Source organism: Cervus canadensis, chromosome 18 (assembly GCF_019320065.1).
Source record: "Cervus canadensis isolate Bull #8, Minnesota chromosome 18, ASM1932006v1, whole genome shotgun sequence".
Taxonomy (NCBI): domain Eukaryota; kingdom Metazoa; phylum Chordata; class Mammalia; order Artiodactyla; family Cervidae; genus Cervus; species Cervus canadensis.
Genome location: NC_057403.1, coordinates 9,346,313 through 9,371,089, shown reverse-complemented (window position 1 = coordinate 9,371,089; position 24,777 = coordinate 9,346,313). Strand labels below are relative to the sequence as shown.

At 40.9% G+C, this 24,777-nt stretch overlaps 1 protein-coding gene and 1 long non-coding RNA gene across 2 annotated transcripts; one reads left to right on the top strand and one right to left on the bottom strand.

The window, feature by feature from the left end:
- The first annotated feature begins 7,035 nt into the window (after positions 1-7,035).
- Positions 7,036-14,004, top strand: LOC122420481 (putative zinc finger protein 56). Its single transcript, XM_043435605.1, has 2 exons — positions 7,036-7,153; positions 13,333-14,004. Exons 1-2 carry the CDS (start codon positions 7,036-7,038, stop codon positions 13,830-13,832), a joined length of 618 nt encoding a protein of 205 aa, XP_043291540.1. The 3' UTR covers positions 13,833-14,004.
- Positions 14,005-19,889: 5,885 nt separating this feature from the next.
- Positions 19,890-24,592, bottom strand: LOC122420706. Its single transcript, XR_006263351.1, has 3 exons — positions 24,209-24,592; positions 23,870-24,078; positions 19,890-20,285 (listed from the first exon to the last, which is right to left on the bottom strand). It is a non-coding gene; the product is annotated as an uncharacterized LOC122420706 (long non-coding RNA).
- Positions 24,593-24,777: the final 185 nt, after the last annotated feature.

Here is a 24,777-nt window from a genome sequence, read left to right as displayed (position 1 = left end):
CTATGCGACCCCATAGATGTCAGCCCACCAGGCTCCCCCATCCTTGGGATTCTCCAGGCAAGAGTACTGAAATAGGGTGCCATTGCCTTCTCCATAACAGTCCTAGTATTTGTCAAAATTTTGTAGCCAAGGCTTTACTTCCTATGTGACAGCAATCCCCTCATGTATATATCATTAATAATATACTATAGCTACAAAAAGGAGAAATGATATTTTTGACACTGAATGGCCATGATGTTCTTTAGACTCTGGAGAAAGCTGATTAAAATAAAATCTCTTTTGAAATTGCAAAACCGGTTCTTCTTGCACGTGCAGTTAGGAAAATGTTAACTTGTTAAAATACTTTTTTGGAGCTCCAGTTCTGCCTGAGAAACAAAAATAGGCCTAAGAAAAAGCCTTAAGTTAACTCTTATCATGTCCTTGGGATACACAGCCCACTCTATCTAGGACTCCAGCCATTAACAAATTGGTGGAACTCAAAATAAATAAATAAAAAAAGAAAGATATTTTAAATTTCAAATGGAGAACTATGCCTATCTATCTAAAATTATCTATGTTTCAATATATGTCTTTGTTTTTGGATAATATGAAGTTAATAAGCTCTATTTAAATTCAAGTTCACATGAACTGAAAAATATTCAATATTAAATATGTTTATTTAAATTTACATATAATTATTTGTTAATCTAATTAAGACATGTCTTAAGTCATTAACATTATATAATACTTTTATTATGCCTTGGTTTAAGGTAAGCTAAATTTGTCAACAAAAAGGTAACTCTTTATATATATATATATATATATATATATATATATACAAATATATAAATGAGATGAAAACTTTTAGATAAGCTTTATTAAAAATAATTATATTTTTAATACAATAATCTATTATTATAATCTAAAACAATCTCTTAAGATTGGAGTAACTTAAGTTTCTAGAGTTATACTAAACTAAATAATAAAATTTTATTAAACAACTAGGTCATTTCCAAATGAAGTAAGATTTCAAAACATTAATTACTGAACATTAACTTACTCTTACAAAAAGTTTTTCTTAGAGAAAAACTAAAAAGATTTTAAGCTATTAATAAATATAAATATATATTTATGTATATAATATAATATGATTTAATGAACATATTTAACAATCTATAAAATACTAACATACAAGACACTTCATAGTTGCTAAAGAAAAGTAAAATATATGCTTTTAATAGAAAGGTATAAGAAATGGCAAATAAAATGATGAATACAAAAATATTAAAAAGGTTTATGGCAAATGAAAGAAAATTTTATGGCAAATAAATGTAACGCATTGTCCTGAACTTTCTACCTCTCCCTTCTTACATGTCTCGATCAATACAAATTGTTCTTTTCTAGGGGCAACACCTCTCTAAGGTAAAACTACACAACATGTTATAACCCCCTTATCAACTTACTTCGTGATAATGAGAACACCTAGTTCTATAAAAGCAGTCAATGGCTCTGCCTATATTTCTAAGTAGTTCAAACAATTTTTACATTCATTCTCTATTAAACAGATTACAAACATTCCTTATAATCCACAAACACAAGACATAATTAAACAAACACATTATACACTGAAACTGCACACAAAAAATTAAATAAGAGGAAATACACAGGAACATTTTTATCTTCCTTATCCAGAACAAACTTTACTCTCTCGAACCCCCCTCCCGCGATCTCCGTCTCCCCCCTCTAGCCATCACGGAGCCCCGCGCTGAGCTCTCTGTGCTATGGAGCAGCTTCCCACCTGCTACCTGTTTTACACATTGTGGTGAATAAATGTCAAGGCTCTTCTCTCAATTGGGCCCCCTCTCATTCTCCCGCTGTGTCCACAGGTCTATTCTCTATATTTGTGAAAAAAAGTTTTGACATATGTACATATGGAATCTAGAAAATGTTATTGATGATACTCTTTAATGAGCAGGACTAGAGCTGCAGACATAAATATTAAGCTTTTTTATATTAAGCTTTCAAGGTATAAAATACATAGACAATAATTCCATGCATTTTACTAAGTGAAGGAAGTCCATCTGAAAATGCCACAAGAAGTAGGATTTTTACAACATGGCATTTTGGTGTAGGTAAATGTTCTTATGTGCTCCACTGTGTCTGAGTGGGACCCAATGTACTGTAGCCTGCCAGGTTCCTCTGTTCGTGACATTTCCCAGGAAAGAACACTGGAGTGGGTGGCCATTTCTTCTTTCAGGGGATCTTTCAGGGGATCCTTATCCAAGGATTGAACCCATCACTCAAGTCACCTGCATTGGCAGGTGGATTCTTTACCTGGAGCCACCAGAGAATTCATTCGGAAATTTTGTAGAGATTAAAATGGTCAGTGGTTGCTCTTTGTGGCAAAGGAGGGGCTATGAATACCCTGAGTTCAGGATCATGAAATGATTGTGTTAAACTGTTGTAATGGACACAGGTTTTGTAATGGACACATACATTTGCCCAGATCCTAGAGTGAACACCCCTAGAAGAGAAACATAGGGTGAAACTAGAAACTTTGCTTTATGTCTATGTATATTCATCAGTGGTAACAAATGTACACACTGGTGGGGACATAAGTAGGGAGATTGTCCTTGTGAGGGAAGAAAAGATATATGGGACATCTCTGTACCTTAGTCTCAATTCTGCTGTGAAACTAAATCATCTAAGATAGTCGTACTGGTGCATGCACAGTGATTATTTTTTAGAATATATACTACTAGAAAAATGGATATGCTCCTATCTTTAATTTTTCGTTAGTCAATTATCCTTTAAAGATGTCAGAAAAGAGAACTCTCCATAAAGAACAGAGAAGAAACTGTAGCGAATGATTCATAAAACCTGGAAATACAAACATGAAGTAGAGCAGCAACATTTTTCTGTGTTGAAAGTGAAGGTGAAGTCGCTGAGCCCATGTCTGATTCCTTGCAACCCCATGGACTGTAGCCCGCCAGGCTACATGGGATTCTCCAGGCAAGAATCCTGGAGAGGGTTGCCATTTTCTTCTCCAGGGGATCTTCCAGACCCAGGGATCAAACTCGGGTCTCCCACATGCAGGCAGACTCTTTACTCTCTGAGCCACCAGAGAATCTGTTTCATGTGTTAATTTATGGGTAAGTTCACTTATGACTTAACACCCATCATTGTTTCCTTGGTTGGTCACCGGATAGACTTTAGGGCATCATTTTCAAATGCACCTGTCCCTGCACATACACACTGTTAACCCAACGTCCACTGCTGCCCCTGGTTTATTCTCAAAGAAAGCTGTGATGGAAACACCTCCCGGCTCCTGGTCTTGCTGTAGCAGAACTGCCACCTGAAGAGAGGTGGTCACAGTGCAAATCATTTTGTGCAAACCTGTGTCCCCAGGTTACAGAGGGGAGTAACAAACAAACCAAAACTAAGGACTCAGGCCATCTTTCCTAGAATTCTGAGAGCAAAGCCTTGAAGGAACCTAGGGTCCCCAGGTGATTCCCACCAAACACTCACCCCTGCCCTCCCCTCCCCCAAGGACACAGGCACAGGCCACACCCATCCGAGAAAGAGCCCCTCCCCCGGAATCAGGCTGAGGTTCTTTGTTTCTAGAAGATCCCGCTCTCAACCCTCGCTCCAGAGCTCTGGGGCAGGCAGAGCTGAGGGCTCAAGCTCAGGGCTCCTGGAAGCGGGTCTTCTGCTGCCTTATTTCAAAGACCCTCAGAGGCAGAGTCAGGTAGCCCAGAGGTTGGGTCACTTGTCTCTTGTCAACTGTTCTGTTAGGGGAAGCCCACTGACTGAAACCGCCCACCCTGGCCAGGCACCATAGTAACCATTTGCATGAGTTGTTTATGACAAAAGATCCTGATAAGGAATATGGAACTAATAAGCCACTGCCAACCGGAAGAGTTCAGGAAAGGTCAAAAGGAGACACTGCGGGTCTGTCCACTTCCCAGAATCCCTCTCGCTAGCCCAGAAGTTGGGTCCCTTGCCTCTTGTGAATTGTTCTGGGGCTTGGTCTCTCTAATGCGAAAAGAAAGAGAACTCTCGGGGTGGTCTGCAAAGAGAGTGGGGAAAATGAGCACCAAACCCACGATGTGATTAGCATATCAGCTTAATCTTGATTACCCACTACAGCTCTGGGACCTAGGAAGCCAGAAAAGAGCTCAGAAAAGGGAGAGAGAAAGAAGACATTCTCTTCTTTTTCACGGCAGCAGCTGAAGGTGAAAGAGCTGTGTGGATGCCTTTAAAGGTATTTTCTCAGCCTGTATGTGAGTTTGGGACATAATATCCCCAAAGAAGATACAGAGCAGGAGGAAGAAGATGAGGAAATGGCAGCTTCTCAGGTGAACGTCCTGTCCCGGGTCGGGGGCTGTGTCTGCTTTTCCTCCTGAAAGGGCTGGGCTGAGAAGCGGCACACCTTTACTCTCCGATTCTAATTTTTCTCCCTTGGGGGGTTTGTTGTTGTCAACGTCTTCTTTTCCTTTATTTCTTATAATGGTGAAGACCGGCTCTTAGGCTGCTTCTCCCTTGTGTCCCACAGCCTTTTCCTCATTCTATTCTGGCTTTCTGTAGAGCATGATGAATTTCAAGAAGAATTAATGACTTCCTTTTGTGAGAAATGAACACGGGAATGTTCGTGTTGGGATCCCAGGGAAGTAGGGAAATGCCCTGATGAGTTTAGGTGGAGATGCAATTCAGTTCTGTAGAACAGGAGTAAAAAAAATGCCCTTATAAATAGAATGAACTCAGCGGTGCAGAATTTCTCAGAAAATTTTCAGAAATCAAAAATGTACCAGAGATTCTCCTGCTTCAAGAAGAAAAACTTACTATGACATGTACTTTTAGGTTACAGATCTTGGTAGCAATATATGCAGTGGAATAGCATAAAATGATTATTTTTCATAGTAGATTGAGATCATGCTTTTCATAATGTTGCCAAAATACCTGGCAGTGATAATACATTTTCCCATGTACTTCTTACACCATGACCTCAGATGTTCATTGGCTCCTGTGCTTCTGTGAGATTCCCATGCTATGAAGTTCTTTTTTTTTTTTTTTTCCTGTCTTCTCAAAGGTTGCCTAGAGAAGGGAATGGCTACCCAGTCCAGTATTCTTGCCTGGGGATTCCCTTGGACTGAGGAGCCTGGCAAGCTGCAGTCCCTGAGGTTGCAAAAGAATAGGGCATGACTGAGTGACTAACAGTTTTCTTGCTTTTAGTATTATGTAGGAATACAGAAATTTCTGTAAACTTTCAGTAGAGTTTTCTCTGTATATTTGTCTGTGTTTTATGACAGTCTAGAGTCCATAAATTGATGTAAAATTTCAGCTCTGCCATTTTAAAAATTGTTGTTAAAATATCTTCTAAAGGATGCAAGAGCAACATTATTGATTTTAAATTATTTCTCTTGCACACTGAAGACTCTGAAAAACTGTCAGAAAGATAGTTCAGTTCAGTCGCTCAGTGGAGTCTGACTCTTTGCAACCCCTTGAATCCCAGCACACCAGGCCTCCCTGTCCATCACCAACTCCCGGAGTTTATTCAAACTCAAGTCCATCGGGAGTCGGTGATGCCATCCAGCCTTCTCATCCTCTGTCGTCCCCTTCTCCTCCTGCCTCCAATCCCTCCCAGCATCAGGGTCTTTTCCAATTAGTCAGATCTTCACATGAGGTGGCCAAAGTATTGGAGTTTCAGCTTCAGCATCAGTGCTTCCAATGAACACCCAGGACTGATCTCCTTTAGGATGGACTGGTTGGATCTCCTTGCAGTCCAAGGAACTCTCACATGTCTTCTCCAACACCACAGTTCAAAAGCATTAATTTTTTGGCCCTCAGCTTTCTTCACAGTCCAACTCTCACATCCATACATGACCACTGGAAAAACCATAGCCTTGACCAGACAGACCTTTGTTGGCAAAGTAATGTCTCTGCTTTTTAATATGCTATCCAGGTTGGTCATAACTTTCCTTTCAAGGAGTAAGCATCTTTTAATTTCGTGACTTCAATCACCATCTGCAGTGATTTTGGAGCCGAAAAAAATAAAGTCTGACACTGTTTCCACTGTCTCCCCATCTATTTCCCATGAAATAATGGGACCAGATGCCATGATCTTAGTTTTCTGAATGGTGAGCTTTAAGCCAACTTTTTCACTCTGCTCTTTTACTTTCATCAAGAGGTTTTTTAGATCCTCTTCACTTTCTGCCATAAGGGTGGTGTCATCTGAATATCTGAGGTTGTTTTATTTCTCCTGGCAATCTTGATTCCAACTTGTGCTTCTCCCAGCCCAGCATTTCTCATGATGTATTCTGCATATAAGTTAAATAAACAGGGTGACAATATACAGCCTTGACTATATATTGTAGTCCTTTTCCTATTTGGAACCAGTCTGTTGTTCCATGTCCAGTTCCAACTGTTGTTTCCTGACCTGCATATATAGTAATGTTAAATAGTTAAAATGATTCTTGCCACCAAGGTTACTACTAAGAGACCTGTAAAATCTGTAGAACACTTAAAGTTCAAAGTTAAGTATGAATTCTTTCCTTACTATTCTACCTAAGAGCTCTTCAAAATGGTCATTCATGGAGCAGAATTTTCAGCATTAGTAGTTGAAATAAGCTTGTTAAAAATGTGGCACATTGGTCCCACTCCAGAATGTTTGGATTGGAATGTGTTTTTAAAAAATATTTCCAGTTTTGTTTTTTTTTTTTTTTTGGGGGGGGATAGACAATTTATACTCTGTCACATGGGTACAACAGTCAAAAATAAGTATGCCAATATTTGTTTTATAGTTCTTGATTATTTTATAATTCTTCTTCTTAGTCATAATATTTTCTGTAGTAGTTTATGGGTCATATGTCATCCTCTTTTCCTGGGGTTAAAAATATGGTGAAGATACTACTGTGTAAAAATTATATTCTTGTGTAACAGCAGACACTCTCGTAAAGGAAAACCAGGTCTCTGAACTTGCTGTTTCCATCTTGGGTCATATAAGGAAGTCTTCCCATGGCCCCATGGCATCTGTACTTTGTATTCCAGGGACGGCTGATGTTCCGGGATGTGGCCATAGACTTCACTCAAGAGGAGTGTGAATGCCTGGACCTCGGTCAGTGGGACTTGTACAGGGAGGTGATGTTAGAGAACTACAGGAACTTGGCCTCCTTGGGTGAGGACAACTGCCTTCCAGAATCGCTTACCTACCCATGAGGTTTTGGTTCCTTCATTTCTAGAATGTCTTCTGAAATTGTCTGCTTCCCACAGTGGTTTCGGATCTCTGCTCTCTAGAGGGAAATGAGTGTCTGTGAGTTTAGAGAGGAAGGCTTCATGATGGTTTGCTATGCTGGTAAGCTTTTTCTTCCCTGATGTACTCTGCCTGCTTCATTCTAGGTGAGTGGTAATTGTATACGTTCTGTGGTATTAAATAGTTGCACGCTCTATTAATTTCACATTTACACACTTACTTTTGCTTAGCAGTATGTGACCAAAATCTCAGGATTTGATTGTTATGTATTTGTTAGTATTATAGAGGTGCTTTGAATAAGGTATTTGGGGAAATCATTTTCTCGGCTCTATTAGCATTCTCGTCTCACCTGAATACGTATAGGATTGGGCACGGATGATTCTCTAAAAACACAAATATTCCTTTCTCTGACGAACAGGACTTGTAGTCTCTAGGCTGAATCTGGTCACTTTTCTGGAGCAATTGAACGATCCCAGGAGTATAAGGAGAATAGAGACAACAGCCATATACCCAGGTAGGTGTGAATGGACTCAGATGAGAAGTCCAAGGAGCAGTGAGGAAGTCATCATGTGTCAGGTGGTTTTGGAAGATGTGCCTCAGTGGAAATGATTTTGGAAAACCTGGGTTTATTTCTGCTACTGTCAAAGAAATTGATCACCTGCCCCATTCTGTCTCTGAAATCATTCATGAATTGATCTCCAGTGATTCCTTTTTTCCATCACAGTGTGAATTAAAAGGCTCCTCTTGGCTTGTCACAAATTGCATTCATTGGTTGCTCTTCCATTTCTTGGGGATCCTAGGAAAACTGTGCCATTTATGAGTGACTGTATGATGGTCCTTTTAAAGTTTCTACCTCTAGACAAAAATGTGTGAGTGAAGTCGTAAACAAACTGCTAAACTCCTAGGAATACTAGGGACAGGTTTTTGTTTTCTGATTTATAACTTCCTATCCACTGGGAGCTAGATATAGGACCTTCTAAATAAATTTCAAATTCAAGTAATTTTTTCACTGCAGAAAGCAAAACCTGCTGAAAATCAAAGGTTTACTTCAAAGTTTCTCTTTTCCTTATATGATTTCATATAAAAGATCTTAAGTGCATTTGGCCCCATTCTAAAATACTAAGTATGTTAATATACTCAATTACCTCATCGAATTTTAAAATAAATTGGCATAAAAGCTTAGCACATTTTCCACCCATATTCTTAACGGTTGATTCCAATTATAAGAATTTCTAGATTATATAAAGAAATCTTTTTAAAAAGTTCTAATTGGAATACAGCTGTTTTATAATTTTGTACTACTGTACACCAGGAAGAATCAATTATACCGATCAGCCAGTTCATTCAGTCTCTCAGTCGTGTCCCATTCTTTGCAACCCCATTGATGCAGCACACCAGGCTTCTCTCTCCATCGCCAATACCTGGAGCCTGGTCAAACTCATGTCCATCAAGTCCGTGATGCATACAACAATCTCATCCTCTGTTGTTCCCTTCTCCTCCTACTCTCAATTTCCCCCAGCATCAGGGTCTTTTCTGGTGAGTCAGTTCTTTGCCTGAGGTGGCCAAATTATTGGAGCCTCAGCTCCAGCATCAGTCTTTCCAATGAATATTCAGGACTGACTTCCTTTGGGACGTAGTGATGTTATCTCCTTGCACTCCAAGGGACTCAGAGTCTTTTCCAACACCTCAGTTCAAAAGCATGAGGTTTTTGGGACTCAGCTCTCTTTATGGTCCAACTCTCACATCCGTATATGACTAGTGGAAAAACCATAGCTTTGACTAGACAGACATTTTTTGGCAAAGTAACGTCTCTGCTTTTTAATATGCTGTCTAGGTTGCTCATACTTTTACTCCCAAGTGAAAGGCTGTTGCTGAATCATGCAAAGGCGCCAGGGTTCTTGGCCTCTGGAGAAGAAAAATTCAATCCGGGGCCAGAGATGAGGCTTGATCGCTCAGAGCTTTTGTGTAATAAAGTTTTATTAAAGTATAAAGGAGATAGAGAAAGCTTCTGACATAGACATCAGAAGGGGGCAGAGAGAATACCCCGTTGCTAGTGTTAGCAATGGAGTTACATAGTCTCCAATGAATCCAAAGAATATCTGGAGCTTGTAAAGGCCTCATCAGACCTATTCCAGAATTTAAATTTTAAGATCAGAATTAGCCAGAAGGTTTAATGCAGAGACTGTCCTCAGGCAGAATATATTATTGTTACATAATCCTAAGGAATATAGAGGAAAGAAAGGAAAAAGTTTGTCCTTTCTTCCTCCTTGAGTATTCCAGACCTCTCTCTCCTTGGGGATCCCTAGACTTATCAACCTACCTAGGAAATGACTCTCTCACAAGGAGCAAGTATCTTTTAATTTCATGGCTGAAGTCAACATCTGCAGTTATTTTGGAGACCTGAAAAATAAAGTCTGTCAGTGTTTCCATTTTTTCCCCAACTATTTTCCAAGAAGTGATGGGGATGGATGCCATGATCTTGGTTTTCTGAATGTTGAGTTTGAAGGCAGCTTTTCACTCTCCTCTTTCAGTTTCATCAGGAGACTCCTTAGTTTCTCGTTGCTTTCTGCCATGAGCATGGTGTCATCTGTATATCTGACGTTGTTGATATTTTCCCTGTATCTTGATTCCAGCTTGTGCTTCTTCCAGCCCACCATTTAGCATGATGAAAAGTGAAACTGAATGCTGCTCAGTCGTGTCCAACTCTTTGCGACCCCACAGACTATGCCGTCCATGGAATTCTCTAGGCCAGAATCCTGGAGTGGGTAGCTTTTCCCTTCTCCAGGGAATCTTCCCAACCCAGGGATCTACCCAGGGCTCCTGCAACATGTGCTCTGCATATAAGTTAAATAAGCAGAGTGACTATATACAGTCGTGCCATACTCCTTTCCCAATTTGGAACGATTCCGTTGTTCCATGTCTGGTTCTAACTGTCATTTCTTGACCTCCATAGCGATTTGTCAGGAGGCAGGTAAGGTGGTCTGGCATCGCCATCTCTTTCAGAATTTTCCAGTTTGTTGTGATCCACACAGTAAAAGGCACTGGCATAGTCAATAAAACCAAAGCAGATGTTTTTCTGGAACTCTATTGCTTTTTCAATGATGCAAGGGATATTGGCTATTTGATCACCAGTTCCTCTACCTTTCCTAAATACAGCTTGACCATCTGGCATTTCTTAGTTTACATTCTGTTGAAGCCTTACTTGGAGAATTTTGAGCCTGCCTTTGCTAGTGTGTGACATCAGTGCAATTGTGCGGTCTTTTTAACATTTTTTGACATTGCCTTTCTTTAAGATTAGGATGAAAACTAATGTTTCCCAGTCCTGTGGCCACTACTGAGTTTTACAAATTTGCTGGCATATTGAATGCAGCACTTTCACAGCATCATCTTTATGATTCAAATAGCTCAGCTGGAATTCCATCACGTCCACTAGCTCTGCTGGTAGTGATGCTTCTTTAGACCCACTTGATTTCAGACTCCAGGATGTCTGTGTCTAGGTGAGTGATCATGCCATCCTGGTTATCATGGTTATTAAGATATTTTGTGTCGGTCTTCCACATATTCCTGACACCTTTTGTTAACATCTTCTGCTTCTGTAATGCCCATACCATTTCTATCCTTTATTGTGCCCATCTCTGCATGAAATATTACGCTGGTATCTTTAATTTTCTCAAAGAGATCTCTAGTCTTTCCCATTCTATTGATTTCCTTCCCATTTAGGTCTCCACAGAGCAATGAGTAGAATTCCCAGTGTTTCAAGCATATTTTCAAAGTCTCTCATTTAAGTTCTCAAGAAATTATTAAGTTTCTCTTATGTGTAATGAGCTTCTTCAGATATTTTCCTATAATAAAGTGTCCTTTATTCCATAAAGTGTCCTTCACTTTATGAATAGCTCTCTGTCAATATCGTTTATTATTTTTAGATTGAAGCATCTAATAGAACATTCTTGGAAACATGTTGGACAAGAAGTGGATGAAACAATTATTAGGCAGCTAGGATTTGTGAAAATGCTTGGTGTCTCCACTTCAGATGACTAAAAGCGAGAAGTCATCCTTAGATTGCCCATTTCCTCTTCATTTAGTGCTTCCTGTAGGTTCTTAGCCTGCTTCTCCCTCTGTCACACATTCCTTTGCCATCTCATTTTGTCCAGTTTTCTGCTTGTAGTCTCTATTTTGAAGGCTACGGGCACCTCGTTAGTCATCCTTCTGGTGCCTACACCTTGGTGCTTGAGATTGGTCCAGAGATTTGTGCTCTGCTCTGTGGTGGTTCAGGCTTCCTCCACAAGCATCCCGTTTATAGAGCCCTCCCTCACTCCCGTCCCCTCAGGATGTCTCCTCACTGCCAACCGCACGTCTCTGCCTGGGTCTGCTGTCCGAACCCCACATTCCAGCGCCCAGCCCTTGTCTGCAGTGGTGGGCATGCCTCTCAGGCTGGGTGGGCAGGGCAGGGGTCAGCACCCCATGTGCAGGTCTAACTCTGTCCTGCTGCCACACGCGGGTTGCCATGTTCTCTCCCACAGAGAATGAGGCTCTCCTCCTGTCCAAACTGAGCTCCCCGACGAGGGGCTTCCCCGGATGTGCAGACCGCTGTTCATTTTCATGTCCCCCCAGGGGTGCAGGCCCCATTCCACATCCTCTCCTCTTCCTTTTCCTTCTTCTTTCTCTTGTCCTACCTGGCTCAGCAGGAATGTATCTGTCCTTGTAGATTTCCAAGGGCCTCTGCTAGTGTCCAGCTGGGCTCTGTGAGAAGTGTTCCATTTCTGATGTATTCTTGATGCCTTTGTGGAGAGAGAAGAAGTCCATGTCCTCCTAATCCTCTGGCATGTTTATCCTCCCTTCTCTATTTCATTTTTGAATTAATGAAAGTTTCATCAGTTTTCTCTAAATCTTTAAGGATATTCCCTGGGAAGAGCAGGTAAAATCACTTATTATTTGCTATCTTTCAGGTGTGTCTCCACAAGACACCTGTGATTTGATGCCACAGAAGCCAAGGATAAAAGATTTGTATCCAAAAGCAAACCTAGGAATATATGAAAGATTTCACCTCAGAAATTTCAATTTAATAAAACACTGGGAATATACGAGGGCATATGAAAGACAAACATGTTTTTATGGACATAAAGAAATTGAAACAGTGACGCATAAGGCAAACATTAGTGCAAAAAGAAATGAGCAACATGAGTCAAAGTGTGGAAAAAACCAATTTCAGTCTTCAATATCTGCTGAGAAATGTAAGTTTTTAAGAGAAGATTCACCTCACCTTGAGAAACATACATGTTCTCTGAAAGGAAACGTGGTATATTTGGAAGGTGATTTAGTCTCTACTGCAAATACTCATTCAAACAATTCTGAACGTAGCCTTCATTTAAACATAGGTTCAAGCATGTCTGAACACCTGAAATTTAAAAATGAGGGACAAAACTCACCATATACTCAATTTGAGGGATCTGTGAGCAGGAAGTCATTATTCTTCCATCAAAAGATATTTCCTCTCCATTCCACAATGTATAGCGTTGATGATAATGGAAGAGATGTAGTCCAACCGCCATTGTTCAATGTATGTCATGATATAACTAATACGGAACAGCTTTCTACGTGTAATAAAATTAGTCAGGCCTTAAGTAAGGGTTCCAGCCCCAGTAATTATAAGGGTATTTATGGTGGATTGAGAAGGTATTCAAGCAATCAAACTGGGTATAAGGTTGACGGAGACTCATACCTTATGAAACATCAGGGATCCGAATCTTCACACAGGGATTCTAAAAGTAATGAATGCAGAAATATCTCTTATCAGATGTCAGTTCTTTCTCTAAAGAGTATTCACACCGGAGAGAAGACTTATAATTGTAGTGAATATGGTAAAGCTTCTAATCAGTCTTCAGAACTTGTACAAGAGCAAACTATTCAAAATTCACAGAAAGGACACCAATGTAAGATACATAGGAAATTCTTTAGTACCTCATCCAATCTAAGTAAAAGTAGGAAAATTCATGCAGGAAAGACATCTTTCAAATGTACAGAATGTGACAAAACATTTGTCCATCGCTCACTTCTTACTAAACATCAGCTTACTCACACTGGAGAGAAATGTTGTAAATGTTCAGAATGTGGGGAAGCCTTTATTGCGAGTTCAAATCTTAGTAAACATCACCGAATTCATATGGGGGAGAAGCGTTATAAGTGTACAGAATGTGGGAAGACCTTCATAAACAGTTCTGCTCTTACTGGACATCAGCGAATTCATACTGGGGAGAGACCGTATAAGTGTATAGAATGTGGCAAAGGCTTTAATGACAAATCAAAACACACTAAACATCTGCGAGTTCATACTGGAGAGAAACCTTATAAATGTACAGAATGTGGCAAAGCCTTTAATCAGAAATTCAATCTTACAACACTTCTGCGAGTTCATACTGGAGAGAGACCGTATAAGTGTATAGAATGTGGCAAAGCCTTTAATCACAAGTCAGTTCTGACTAATCATCTGCGAGTTCATACTGGAGAGAAACCTTATAAATGTACAAAATGGCAAAGCCTTTCATCAGAACGTCAATCTTATTGCACATCTGCGAGTGCATACTGGAGAGAATCCTTAAAAGCATGAAGATTGTGGCAAAGGCTTTAGTCATAGGGGTCATCTCACTAAACAGCTGAGAACACACACCGGGGAAGAACACTAGTAATGGAAGAAGTGATGAAAGGTTTGTCATAAGCATGCATCAGAAAACTTGGGAGTTTATACAAGAAACCTATGAAAATGATGTAACAAATATGTAGAAAATATTTAATCAAAATTCAAATGTAAAGAAACATAAGAGACTGCTTATTAGAAAGTATTTCATCAATCCTCTTTTCCGAAGTTTCTCTGAAGTGTAAGACCTACAGTCAATAGACTTGGGTCGTGGGGTTACATTTGATATAAATGCCAGTGTAACAAAAGCCTAATCTACAACAAGCCCCAGTAAACCGACCTTATTTACATGCTAGGTGGACAAGATCTGTGTTTCAATGGTATGAGTATATTGCTGCCTTTTTCGTGCCCTCTGTAGGGACAACAAATATATTATGATTAAAGTAGAGGCCTTGACTAATTTCACAAACAGGCCCTCCTAGATAGAACAGAAGCCATCCAAGCCTTAAATGAAGAGCAAATCTAAAGGAGAAAAGCAGTAATTCATAATAAAATGGCTTTGGACATACTCACAGCTGCTCAAGGAGGGACCTGTGCTATAATTAAGGTTGAATGTTGTGTATACATTCCTGACTTATCTGACAATGTATCGACTACTTTAGATGACATGAAAAACCAGGTAAAAGCAATGTCAAATGAGAACATTCCTTTCTGGACTTCGGTCCTATCTTGGGTGAAGAGCAATTGGTGGAAAACTGTATTTACCACTGTTATAGCTGCCTTGATAGTTCTGCTTTGTGGACCCTGAATTTTACAATGTATTATGAACTTTGTAACCCGAAGGTTGATGTCATTCTCCCTAATTGGCAGTTGGAGAGCCAGGGTGCAATATATCCCTATGAATGATGCTCATAATATGAGTTAAGAGCACCAAGAGGTGGGAATGAAGAAGGAATTCATAGGGCCTGGACTCCATCTCAGGCCTGTCTGTGCTGATCGTGCTAGGCCGCCTCTCCAGTGGACCCTGAACTCTCTGCTTATTGACTGTGGGAATGACAATGGAAGGATAAGACCCCCTCCAGACAGGGGAACCTTGAAGATCACATCTAGGTTACTCATCACCTAAGAGAAAACAGACACTAATCACCCCTGCCTCCAGACAGTATGTATCAGAATGTAAGTACAGGCTTATTGGTTATTAACTGGTTGGAATGTAACCACGGGCTTATCGATTATTAACTGTTTGAACACATAACACATGAATGATGGGGTTATTGTGATTGTATTTACCCTTGCTTTGTAAGCATCAAGGGATTGGGGTGGTGGGTTTGGAGAAGTACACATGGGGTACAAAAGATTTTCACAAATGCTGGTCGGGGTCCTTGGCTAAGAGGAGACTCTGCCTTGGGCCTACTGGTGTAATAAACTGTGCTCCACTATCTGTATTGTCCTTCTGAGTGAGTTTGTTTCCCGGAAAGCATGGCTATAACAAATTCTTCAGTGCTCAGCTTTCTTTATCGTCCAACTCTCACATCCATACATGACCACTGGAAAAACCATAGCCTTGACTGGATGGACCTTTGTTGGCAAAGTAATGTCTCGGCTTTTTAATATGCTGTCTAGGTTGGTCATAACTTTCCTTCCAAGGAGTAAGTGTCTTTTAGTTTCATGGCTGCAATCACTATCTGCAGTGATTTTGGAGCCCAGAAAAATAAAGTCAGCCACTGTTTCCACCGTTTCCCCATCTATGTGGCATGATGTGATGGGACTGGATGCAATGATCTGAGTTTTCTGATTGTTGAGCTTTAAGCCAACTTTTTCACTCTCCTCTTTCATTTTCATCAAGACCATTCAGGTATTACCTAAATCAAATCCCTTATGACTATACAGTGGAAATGAGAAATAGATTTAAGGGACTAGATCTGATAGACAGATTGCCTGATGAACTATGGACAGAGGTTTGTGACATTGTACATGAGACGGGAATCAAGACCATCCCCAAGAAAAAGAAATGCAAAAAAGCACAATGGCTGTCTGAGGAGGCCTTACAAATAGCTGTGAAAAGAAAACAAGCAAAAAGCAAAGGAGAAAAGGAAAGATAGACCCATTTGAATGCAGATTTCCAAAGAATAGCAGGGAGAGATAAGAAAGGCTTCCTCAGCAATCAATGCAAAGAAATAAAGGAAAACAATAGAATGGAAAAGACTAGAGATCTCTTGAAGAAATTTAGAGATACCAAGCGAACATTTCAAGCAAAGATGGGCTCAACAAAGGACAGAAATGGTATGGACCTAACAGAAGCAGAAGATATTAAGAAGAGGTGGCAAGAATACACAGAAGAACTGTACAAAAAAGATCTTCATGACCCAGATAATCACGGTGGTGTGATCACTCACCTAGAGCCAGACATGCTGCAATGGGAAGGGGCCCTTAGCAAGCATCACTACAAACAAAGCTAGTGGGGGTGATGGAATTCCACTTGAGCTATTTCAAATCCTAAAAGATGATGCTATGAAAGTGCTGCGCTCACTCCAACTAATAAAAATAATTGAAAAAAAAAAAAGAAAGCGCTGCGCTCAATATGGCCCCAAATTTGGAAAACTCAGCAGAGACCACAGACCACAGGAAAAGGTGTTTTCATTCTAATTCCAAAGAGAGGCCATGCCAAAAATGATCAAACTACTGCACAATTGCACTCATCTCACACGCTAGTAAAGTGATGCTTAGAATTCTCCAAGCTAGGCTTCAGCAATACGTGAACCATGAACTTCCGAATGTTCAAGATGGCTTTAGAAAAGGCAAAGGAATCAGCAATCAAATTGCCAACACCTGCTGAATCATCGAAAAAGCAAGAGAGTTCCAGAAAAACATCTATTTCTGCTTTCTTGACTGTACCAAAGACTTTGACTCTGTGAATCACAATAAACTGTGGACAATTCTGAAAGAGATGGGAATACCAGACCACCTGACCTGCCTCTTGAGAAACCTGTATGTAGGTCAGGAAGCGACAGTTAAAACTGAAGATGGAAGAACAGACTGGTTCCAAATAGGAAAAGGAGCACGCCAAGGCTGTATATTGTCACCGGGTTTATTCAACTTATATGCAGTGTACATCATGAGAAATGCTGGGTGGGAGGAAGCACAAGCTGGAATCAAGATGCCAAGAGAAATATCAATAACCTCAGGTATGCAAATGACACCACCCTTATGGCAGAAAGTGAAGAAGAACTAAAGAGCCTGTTGATGAAAGTGAAAGAGGAGAGTGAAAATGTTGGCTTAAAGCTCAACATTTCGAAAACCAAGATCATGGTCTCCAGTCCCATCACTTCATGGCAAATAGATGGGAAAACAGTGGAAACAGTGGCTGACTTGATTTATCTGGGCTCCCAAATCACTGCAGATACTGATTGCAGCCATGAAACGAAAAGATGCTTACTCCTTTGAAGGAAAGTTATGACCAACCTAGATAGCATATTAAAAAGCAGAATTACTTTGTCAACAAAGGTCTGTCTCATCAAGGCTATGGTTTCTTCAGTGGTCATGTATGGATGTGAGAGTTGGCCTATAAAGAAAGCTGAGCACAGAAGAATTGCTGCTTTTGAACTGTGGTGTTGGAGAAGACTCTTGAGAGTCCCTTGGACTGCACGGAGGTCCAAGCAGTCCATCCTAATGGAGATCAGTCCTGGGTGTTCATTGGTAGGACTGACGTTGAAGCTGAAACTCAAATACTTTGGCCACCTGATGAGAGGAGCTGACTCACTGGAAAAGACCCTGAGGCTGGGAAAGATTGAAAGTGGGAGGAGAAGGGGACGACAGAGGATGAGATGGTTGGATGGCATCACCGACTCAATGGACATGCATTTGGGTGGACTCCGGGAGTTGTTGATGGACTGGGAGGCCTGGCGTGTTGCGGTTTATGGGGTCGCAAAGAGTCAGACACGACTGAGAGACTGAACCGACCTGAACTGAACTGATGGGGAGTGACTGCTTGGTGGGAATCACCTGTGGGCCTTGGGTTGCTGGAAGGATTTTCTCTCAGAATTCTTCCCAAAGATACCCTGCCTGCTGCATGCTAAATTGTTCAGTAGTGTCCAGCTCTTTGGGAATCCATGGAGTGTGGCCCTCCCTGGCTTCTCTGCCCATGGGGAGTCTCCAGGAAAGAATACTGGAGTGGGTTGCCATGCTCTTCTCCAGGGGATACTCCCAACCCAGGGATAAACCTGCATCTCTGACATCTCCCCATTGGCAGGTGGGTTATTTACCACTAGCGCCACCTGGAGAGCCCCATGATACCTTGAGTACTTAGTTTTTTTCACTCCCCTCTGCAGCCTGGGGGACACAGATTTTCATATAATGATTTGCATTGTGACCACCTGCCTGCAGGTGAGGGACCTCCAGCTTCAGAGACAAGGAGCCTGAAGGTATAGCCATCACAGCTTTCTTTGAAGATAAACCAGGGGCAGCAGTGAACACTGGATTAAAAATGTGTGTGCCTAGACGCTTAGTCATGTCTGAGTCTTTGTGACCCCTTGTACTGGAGTGCACCAGGCCTCTCTGTCCATGCGAATTCCCAGGCAAGAATACTGAAGTGGGGTGCCATTTCCTCCTCCAGGGGATCTTCCCGACCCAGGGATCAAGCCCAGGTCGTTGGGCCTCCTGCACTGACCAGCGGGTTCTTTAGTAGTAGTGCCACCTGGGAAGCCCAGAAGTGTGTATGGGAATGGAGAAATGTCTGTGAAAATGATGCCCTAATTGCATATCTGATGACCGACAAAGGAAATAATGACCTGTGTTAAGTAATAAGTGACACAAGTCTCGGCTGAGAAAAAAAGACATGCGAGCTCAAAGTTGAGAATAAGGCTGTATTTGGTAGGAATGCTCGGTCTTGACCCCAGGAGACAGCATGGTAAGTGATTTTGAGACAGCTGGCTCTGAGGAGGCAGGGCATGAGAGAGACTGTATACAAGTTTGCAGCAAGGGGCAGGTAATCTGATTATTAAAGGTTACAATAATTAAAAAAAAGATCCCTCACATGAAGAGATTTAGTGATCTTCTCTGTATGGTAAGATACAAGTGTCCAGGCTTATTGAAATAATTTCTTTCATATGCATCTAGCTATCCGGAAGTAATCCTGCTTCCTCGATTGTTCACATCCTAATTTCTTGTATACTATAAGAGATGGCAGATGAGGCAGCTGGACCCCTCTCACATCGCCCCTCGCCCCCCACCCCACCCGCACCAGCAGTTGGGGAGTAGGAAATAGCCCATGGCTTCTGAAGAGCTGGCTTTGTTTCACCTGGGCCCAGAGACTTGCATTTACAAAAGGCTTTTTAGTAGTAGGGCTCTCCTAGTGGCTCGCCTGGTAAAGAATCTGCCTGCAATGCAGAGGACTGGGGTTCAATTCCTGGGTCAGGAAGATCCCTTGGAGAAGGGAATGACACCCCACTCCAGTATTCTTGCCTGGAGAATCCCATGGACAGAGCAGCCTAGTGGGCTACAGTCCATGGTGTTGCAAAGAGTGGGACAGGACTGTGCAACCAACCTTCACTTTCTTTAGTGATGGAGTCAAGATTTCCTTGTCAAACATCAACAATCTCAGATATGCAGATAATACCACTTTAATGGCAGAAAGCAAAGAGGAAGTAAAGAAGCTCTTGGTAGGGGTGCAAGAAGAAAGTGAAAAAGTTGGCTTAAAACTCAACATTCAGAAAAACTAAGATCGTGGCCTCCAGTCCCATCACATCATGGCAAATAGATGGGGGAAAAGTGGAAACAGTGACAGTATTACTTTCGTCTGGCTCCAGAATCACTCTGGATGGTTATTGTAGCCATGACATGGAAAGACCCTTGCTCCCGTTTTCTTTTTGTGGATTCTGAATAGTCTGCTGTTGAATAAGTTCTGAAGACTGATTAGAATCTTTACCATATTCACCACAATTATAAGTCTTCTCTCCAATAGGAGTATCTTTATAGAAAGACCTGATATTTGACAAATGGAACACCATAGTTACTCAGAAATGTGCGCAGTTTTATTAGGACTCTCAAGAAATGAAACAGCAACCAGATTCATGCAGGTTGTCACAAGCCAAGAAGAGCATTTTAGTTCTCACTGTGAAAGAGAAAGGTAATCACCAGACAAGATTTCATCATGGTTTAACAGGAAGAAGGCAGAAGGTGATAGCCGTCTATGACAGAAACAGAAATAAATCCAGACTTCTCCAAAATCGTTTCCAATGAAGCAGATCTTCCGAAAACACAGGATGAAGAATGACTTCCTCGCTGATGCTTGGACCTCTCACCTGAGCCATCGGCTCCATCCATTGACACGTACCTGGGTACATGGCCATGTCTCCATTCTCCTTATACTCCTGGGATCCTTCATTTGCTCCAGTAAAGTGACCAAGTCCACCTTAGAGACCACAAGACCTGTTCATCAGAGAATGGAATATTTGTTTTGCTAGGGATTCATCACTTTCCAATCTAATATGTATCCAGGTGAGAAGAGAATGCATGGTAGAATGTTAAGACAGCCTAGAAAAAGATTTCCCCAAATACTTTATTGAAAGCACCTATACAACACTAACTAATACATAAAAATCAGATCCTGACATTCTGGTCACATACTACAAGGCAAAAGTAAGTAGTGGAAATTTGATTTGAAGAGGGGGTGACACCATTTTATATCACAGAACTTATAGAATTAGCACTAACCTAGAAGTGGCAGTTTACATAAAGGAAGAAAAAAATTTAAATCATCATGAAGTCTTCTTTCTAAATTCACAGCTTCCCATTTTCCCATACAAAGCAGGGATCTGAAACGGTGTTAAAAGAAGCAGAAGACTCCAAGAGACATTCTAGAAATGCAGGAACCAAAACCCTGAGAGCAGATAAGAGATTCTGGAAGGAAGCTATCCTCAACCAAAGTGGCCAGGTTCCTATAGTTCTCTAACATCATGTTCCCATACACTTCCCATTGACTGAGGTCCAGGCAACCCACTCCTCTTGAGTGAAATCTATGGTCACATCCTGGAACACCAGCTGTCCTGGAAATACAGAGTACAGATGACATGTGTCTGTGAGAAGACTTCCTAACGTGCCCCAAGATCACAAAAGAAGGTCACAGAACTGGTTTCGATATAGGAGAGTGTTTGGTGTATACTTTTTACACAGAAATATTTTCTACCGAGTTCCTAACCCAAGAAATGATGAGATGTGACCCACAAACCATTTCAGAAACTATTCTGAACTGGAAGAGAAATGATAAAATAATCAGAAAAACATTGGCTCTTTTTTTTTTTTTTGGACACACCACCTGTCTTGTGGGATCTTAGTTCCCTGACCAGGGAATGAACCTGGGACCCCGCCATGAAAGCACCGAGTCCTAACCACTAGGCCACCTAGGAATTCCCGGAATATTTATTTTTGAGTGTTGTATTTGTATGACACAGGATGAATTGTCTATCAAGGAAACAGGTAATATATTTTAAAAACACACTCTGATCCAAGAGTTCTTGAGTGGGACAAATGTGCCATTTATTTTAACAAGCTTATTTTTTTCTTAGTATTTTTAACAAGCTTCTTTTAACTAGTAATGTTGAAAATTCTGCTCCATGAATGACCGTTTTGAACAGTAATGAAGTACGATAAGTACTTATAATAATAAGTAATGTAAGCATTCATACTGACTTTTGAATTTCAAGTGTTTTACAAATTTTACAGTTCTAGTAAGATAGCATGCTCAGTAGCAACAATCATTTTAACTATGTACTATATACTATATATCTTTCTGATAGCTTTTATAGAGTCTTGGATGTGCAACGGAAACAATTTAAAATCAATACTGTTGTTGTTCCACCTTTCTGCAAATATATAGTGAACATTCCTTAAACAACTTAAGTTTCTTTCACTTCATGTACTCTAAATTTTAGCTAATAATACACAGACAAATACAAAGGGAGAACTCTGAAGAAAGTTCACAGAAGTTTTTCTAATTGTGAAGAATATAAAAAACAAGAAAAAGAATTGATCAAATCATTTGAACATTTTCATGTATACATATACTAAAACGGAACTATTTATTCATTTCACTAAAAGGAAACAATCTAAGGACATGGAAAATATGTAAGAACAATTTTCAAAGTTTGGAATAAATAAAAATATTCATGAAATGATGATGTATTTTATATATACCCTAGGTTTCTGCCTGAACACACAGATGCACACATAAAGACACTCAAGGGAAAAGCAATCTTCCATAGGTAACAGATCTTTTGGAAGAAACATTTTTAATCTGCCTTTTTTAAAACTCATGTGTATTTTTGCATTTATGGTAAAAAAAAATTCTAAATTGTGCATGACTGCGTGCTAAGTCACATCAATCATGTCCAACTCTTTTTGACCCCATGGGCTGTAGCCATGCAGTTTTCTCTGTCCATGGGATTTCCCAGGCAAGAATACTGGAGTGTGTTGACATTTCTTTCTCCAGGGCACCTTCGAAACCCAGGGATCACAACCAGGTCTCCTGCATCAGTAGGCGGATTCTTTACCACTGAGCCACCTGGGTTCACTGAAAACAATTCTTCCTCTTTAGTAACAGGAAATAAAAACACAATATGAGAAACAGTCTACAGTTTATTAGCAAATATACCATGACACCTATTTAGAACACATTTCCAGACCTATGTGAAGAAACTGTAAATCTTTACTGAAGCACATAAAGTCTGAAAATCACAAGCTTCACTTGGAAGATGTAGTGATAGAAAGACTTCAGTGACTGCAAATTCAAAACAATCAAACTCAAAGCAAACATGGGTATTTCAAATATAAGTCTCAGCTGTATCTAGGGGAGCCAACATAATTTTGAATATAAAAAACAAAAACACCTAAATAAAGGGAACCTGTCAAATTACAGATGAAGCTATCACTGTATAAACTAGCTGAAATTTCAAAAGAAATGAAGCAAAATAGCTTCCAAGGTAGTCAAAGAAGCCCACCTAAAGAGAGACTTAGACATTATTTTGAACAATAAAATAGAAGTCTTAAACACAACATAATATTTTGTAATCATGCAACAGCTGAGGTATTCCAAGGTGACATCAAAAATAAGAGGGGGAAAAAAAAAATCACAGCCACAAAGGAAACATTAAGGTTTCAACGTTGTGTAATAAAGAATTTAAGGACTTGCGTGATGCTCCAGTGGGTAGAAATCTGCCTGTCAATGCAGGGGACACGGGTTCCATCCCTGGTCAGGGAAGATCCCACAAGCCTCGGAGCAACTAAGCTAGTGTGCCACAACTGCTGAAGCCCACATCCTCCAAGCCTGCCAGGGATTAATACAACGACTGAACCCGGGCCTTAGAGCCAGAGCTCCACAACAAGATAGTAGCCCCTCCTAATCACAACAGAGAAAGCCCAAGTGCCTCAGCAAAATCCCAGCATAGCCAAAACTAAATAAATACTAAAAGTTAAAAAGAATTTCGCAGGCTTTGGTCCCCAGGGTCTGGAAGTTTTTAAACTACTCTTGGAATTTAAGTTTTCTCACTCTTGTAAATTCCTTAGTGACTGCAGTGGCTTTATTACTCTCCGTAGGCCCTGATAATTTATGCTAACAAGATGACTTACGGTGGGCCCCTAGTTTAATAATGGGATGACTCAGGTTGTGAGGCTGGGCATTTCACAAAGACCAACGAAGTGACTAGAGGTTTGGGGCTTTGAGCCAGGTGGGCTTATTAGTCCAAGCTCTAAGGAGGGGAGAATGCTGGAGATGTTATCGACCACAGCTATGTGGCTAAACCCCAATAAAAACTCGGGACTTAAAAGCTTGAGTGAGCTTCTTTGGCTGACAATAGTGTTTTCTGTCACACTGATGTGCCAGGAGGGCAATGGGTCCCTTGGGATGATGACTATGGTTAAGTCCAAACAAACCCATTCAGAAGTTAAGAAGCTTATCAAGTCCAAAGAAACAGCATTTCAGGAAAGAGAGACAAAAGAAACAAATATAGGCCTCTTACCTGGGAACGAGTCATTTCTGACTCCTTACTTTCCTCTTCCTCTGGGCTTCCTTCTAAGGTAAGATCAGTCTTGTGAAGTGACCCCAGAAAACAGGCCATTCAATGCTTAGAAAAACATAGCGAGCTCCCTGTAACACAGCCCCACACAGAGGGAGGATCTCAGCAGGTACAAATCACAATCCTCTACGGCCACGGACACAGCCAGGATTCTGGAACACAGAACCAAACGAGGTGGTTTTCAGTTTCATTCTTTTCTTCTGAACTCGCGGCCCCTTATGTGAAAACCACATAATCTACGCTGACCCTCCCCTTCACACTATAGGCGAGGCCCTGACCAACCTGCATACAGAATACAGCCTCGTTCAACTCTTCATGGATCAGAGACGGAGGGGTTGAGCAATGCAGGACTTGAAGCAGCGGCGTCTACACGTTAGAAGGTAGGACAGCCAGAGAAAGATATGGATCCTAGAACGATACTACCAGAAATGTGATGTGGGCCCCAGGGATCCGGCAGTTAAGAAAAAGGATTTCAGAACTTCTCTCAGAGCGATGCTGGGACACACCGGGGGCAGGAAGGTGGGGACAGTAGTTTTAACCTCCACCAGTTCAACCACTCAGTCGTGTCTGACACTTTGCGACCCATGGACCACAGCAGGTAAGGCTTCCCTGTCCATCACCAACTCCAGGAGCTAACTCAAATTCATGTCAATCCAGTCCGTGATACCATCCAACCATCTCTTCCTCTGTCGTTCCCTCCTCCTCCTGCCTTCAATCTTCCCCAGCATCAGGGGCTCTTCAAATGAGTCAGTTTTCTGCATAAGGTGGCCAAAGTATTGAAGTTTCTGCTTCAGCATCAGTCCTTCCAATGTATATTGAGGACTGATTTCCTTTAGGATTGACTGGCTGTA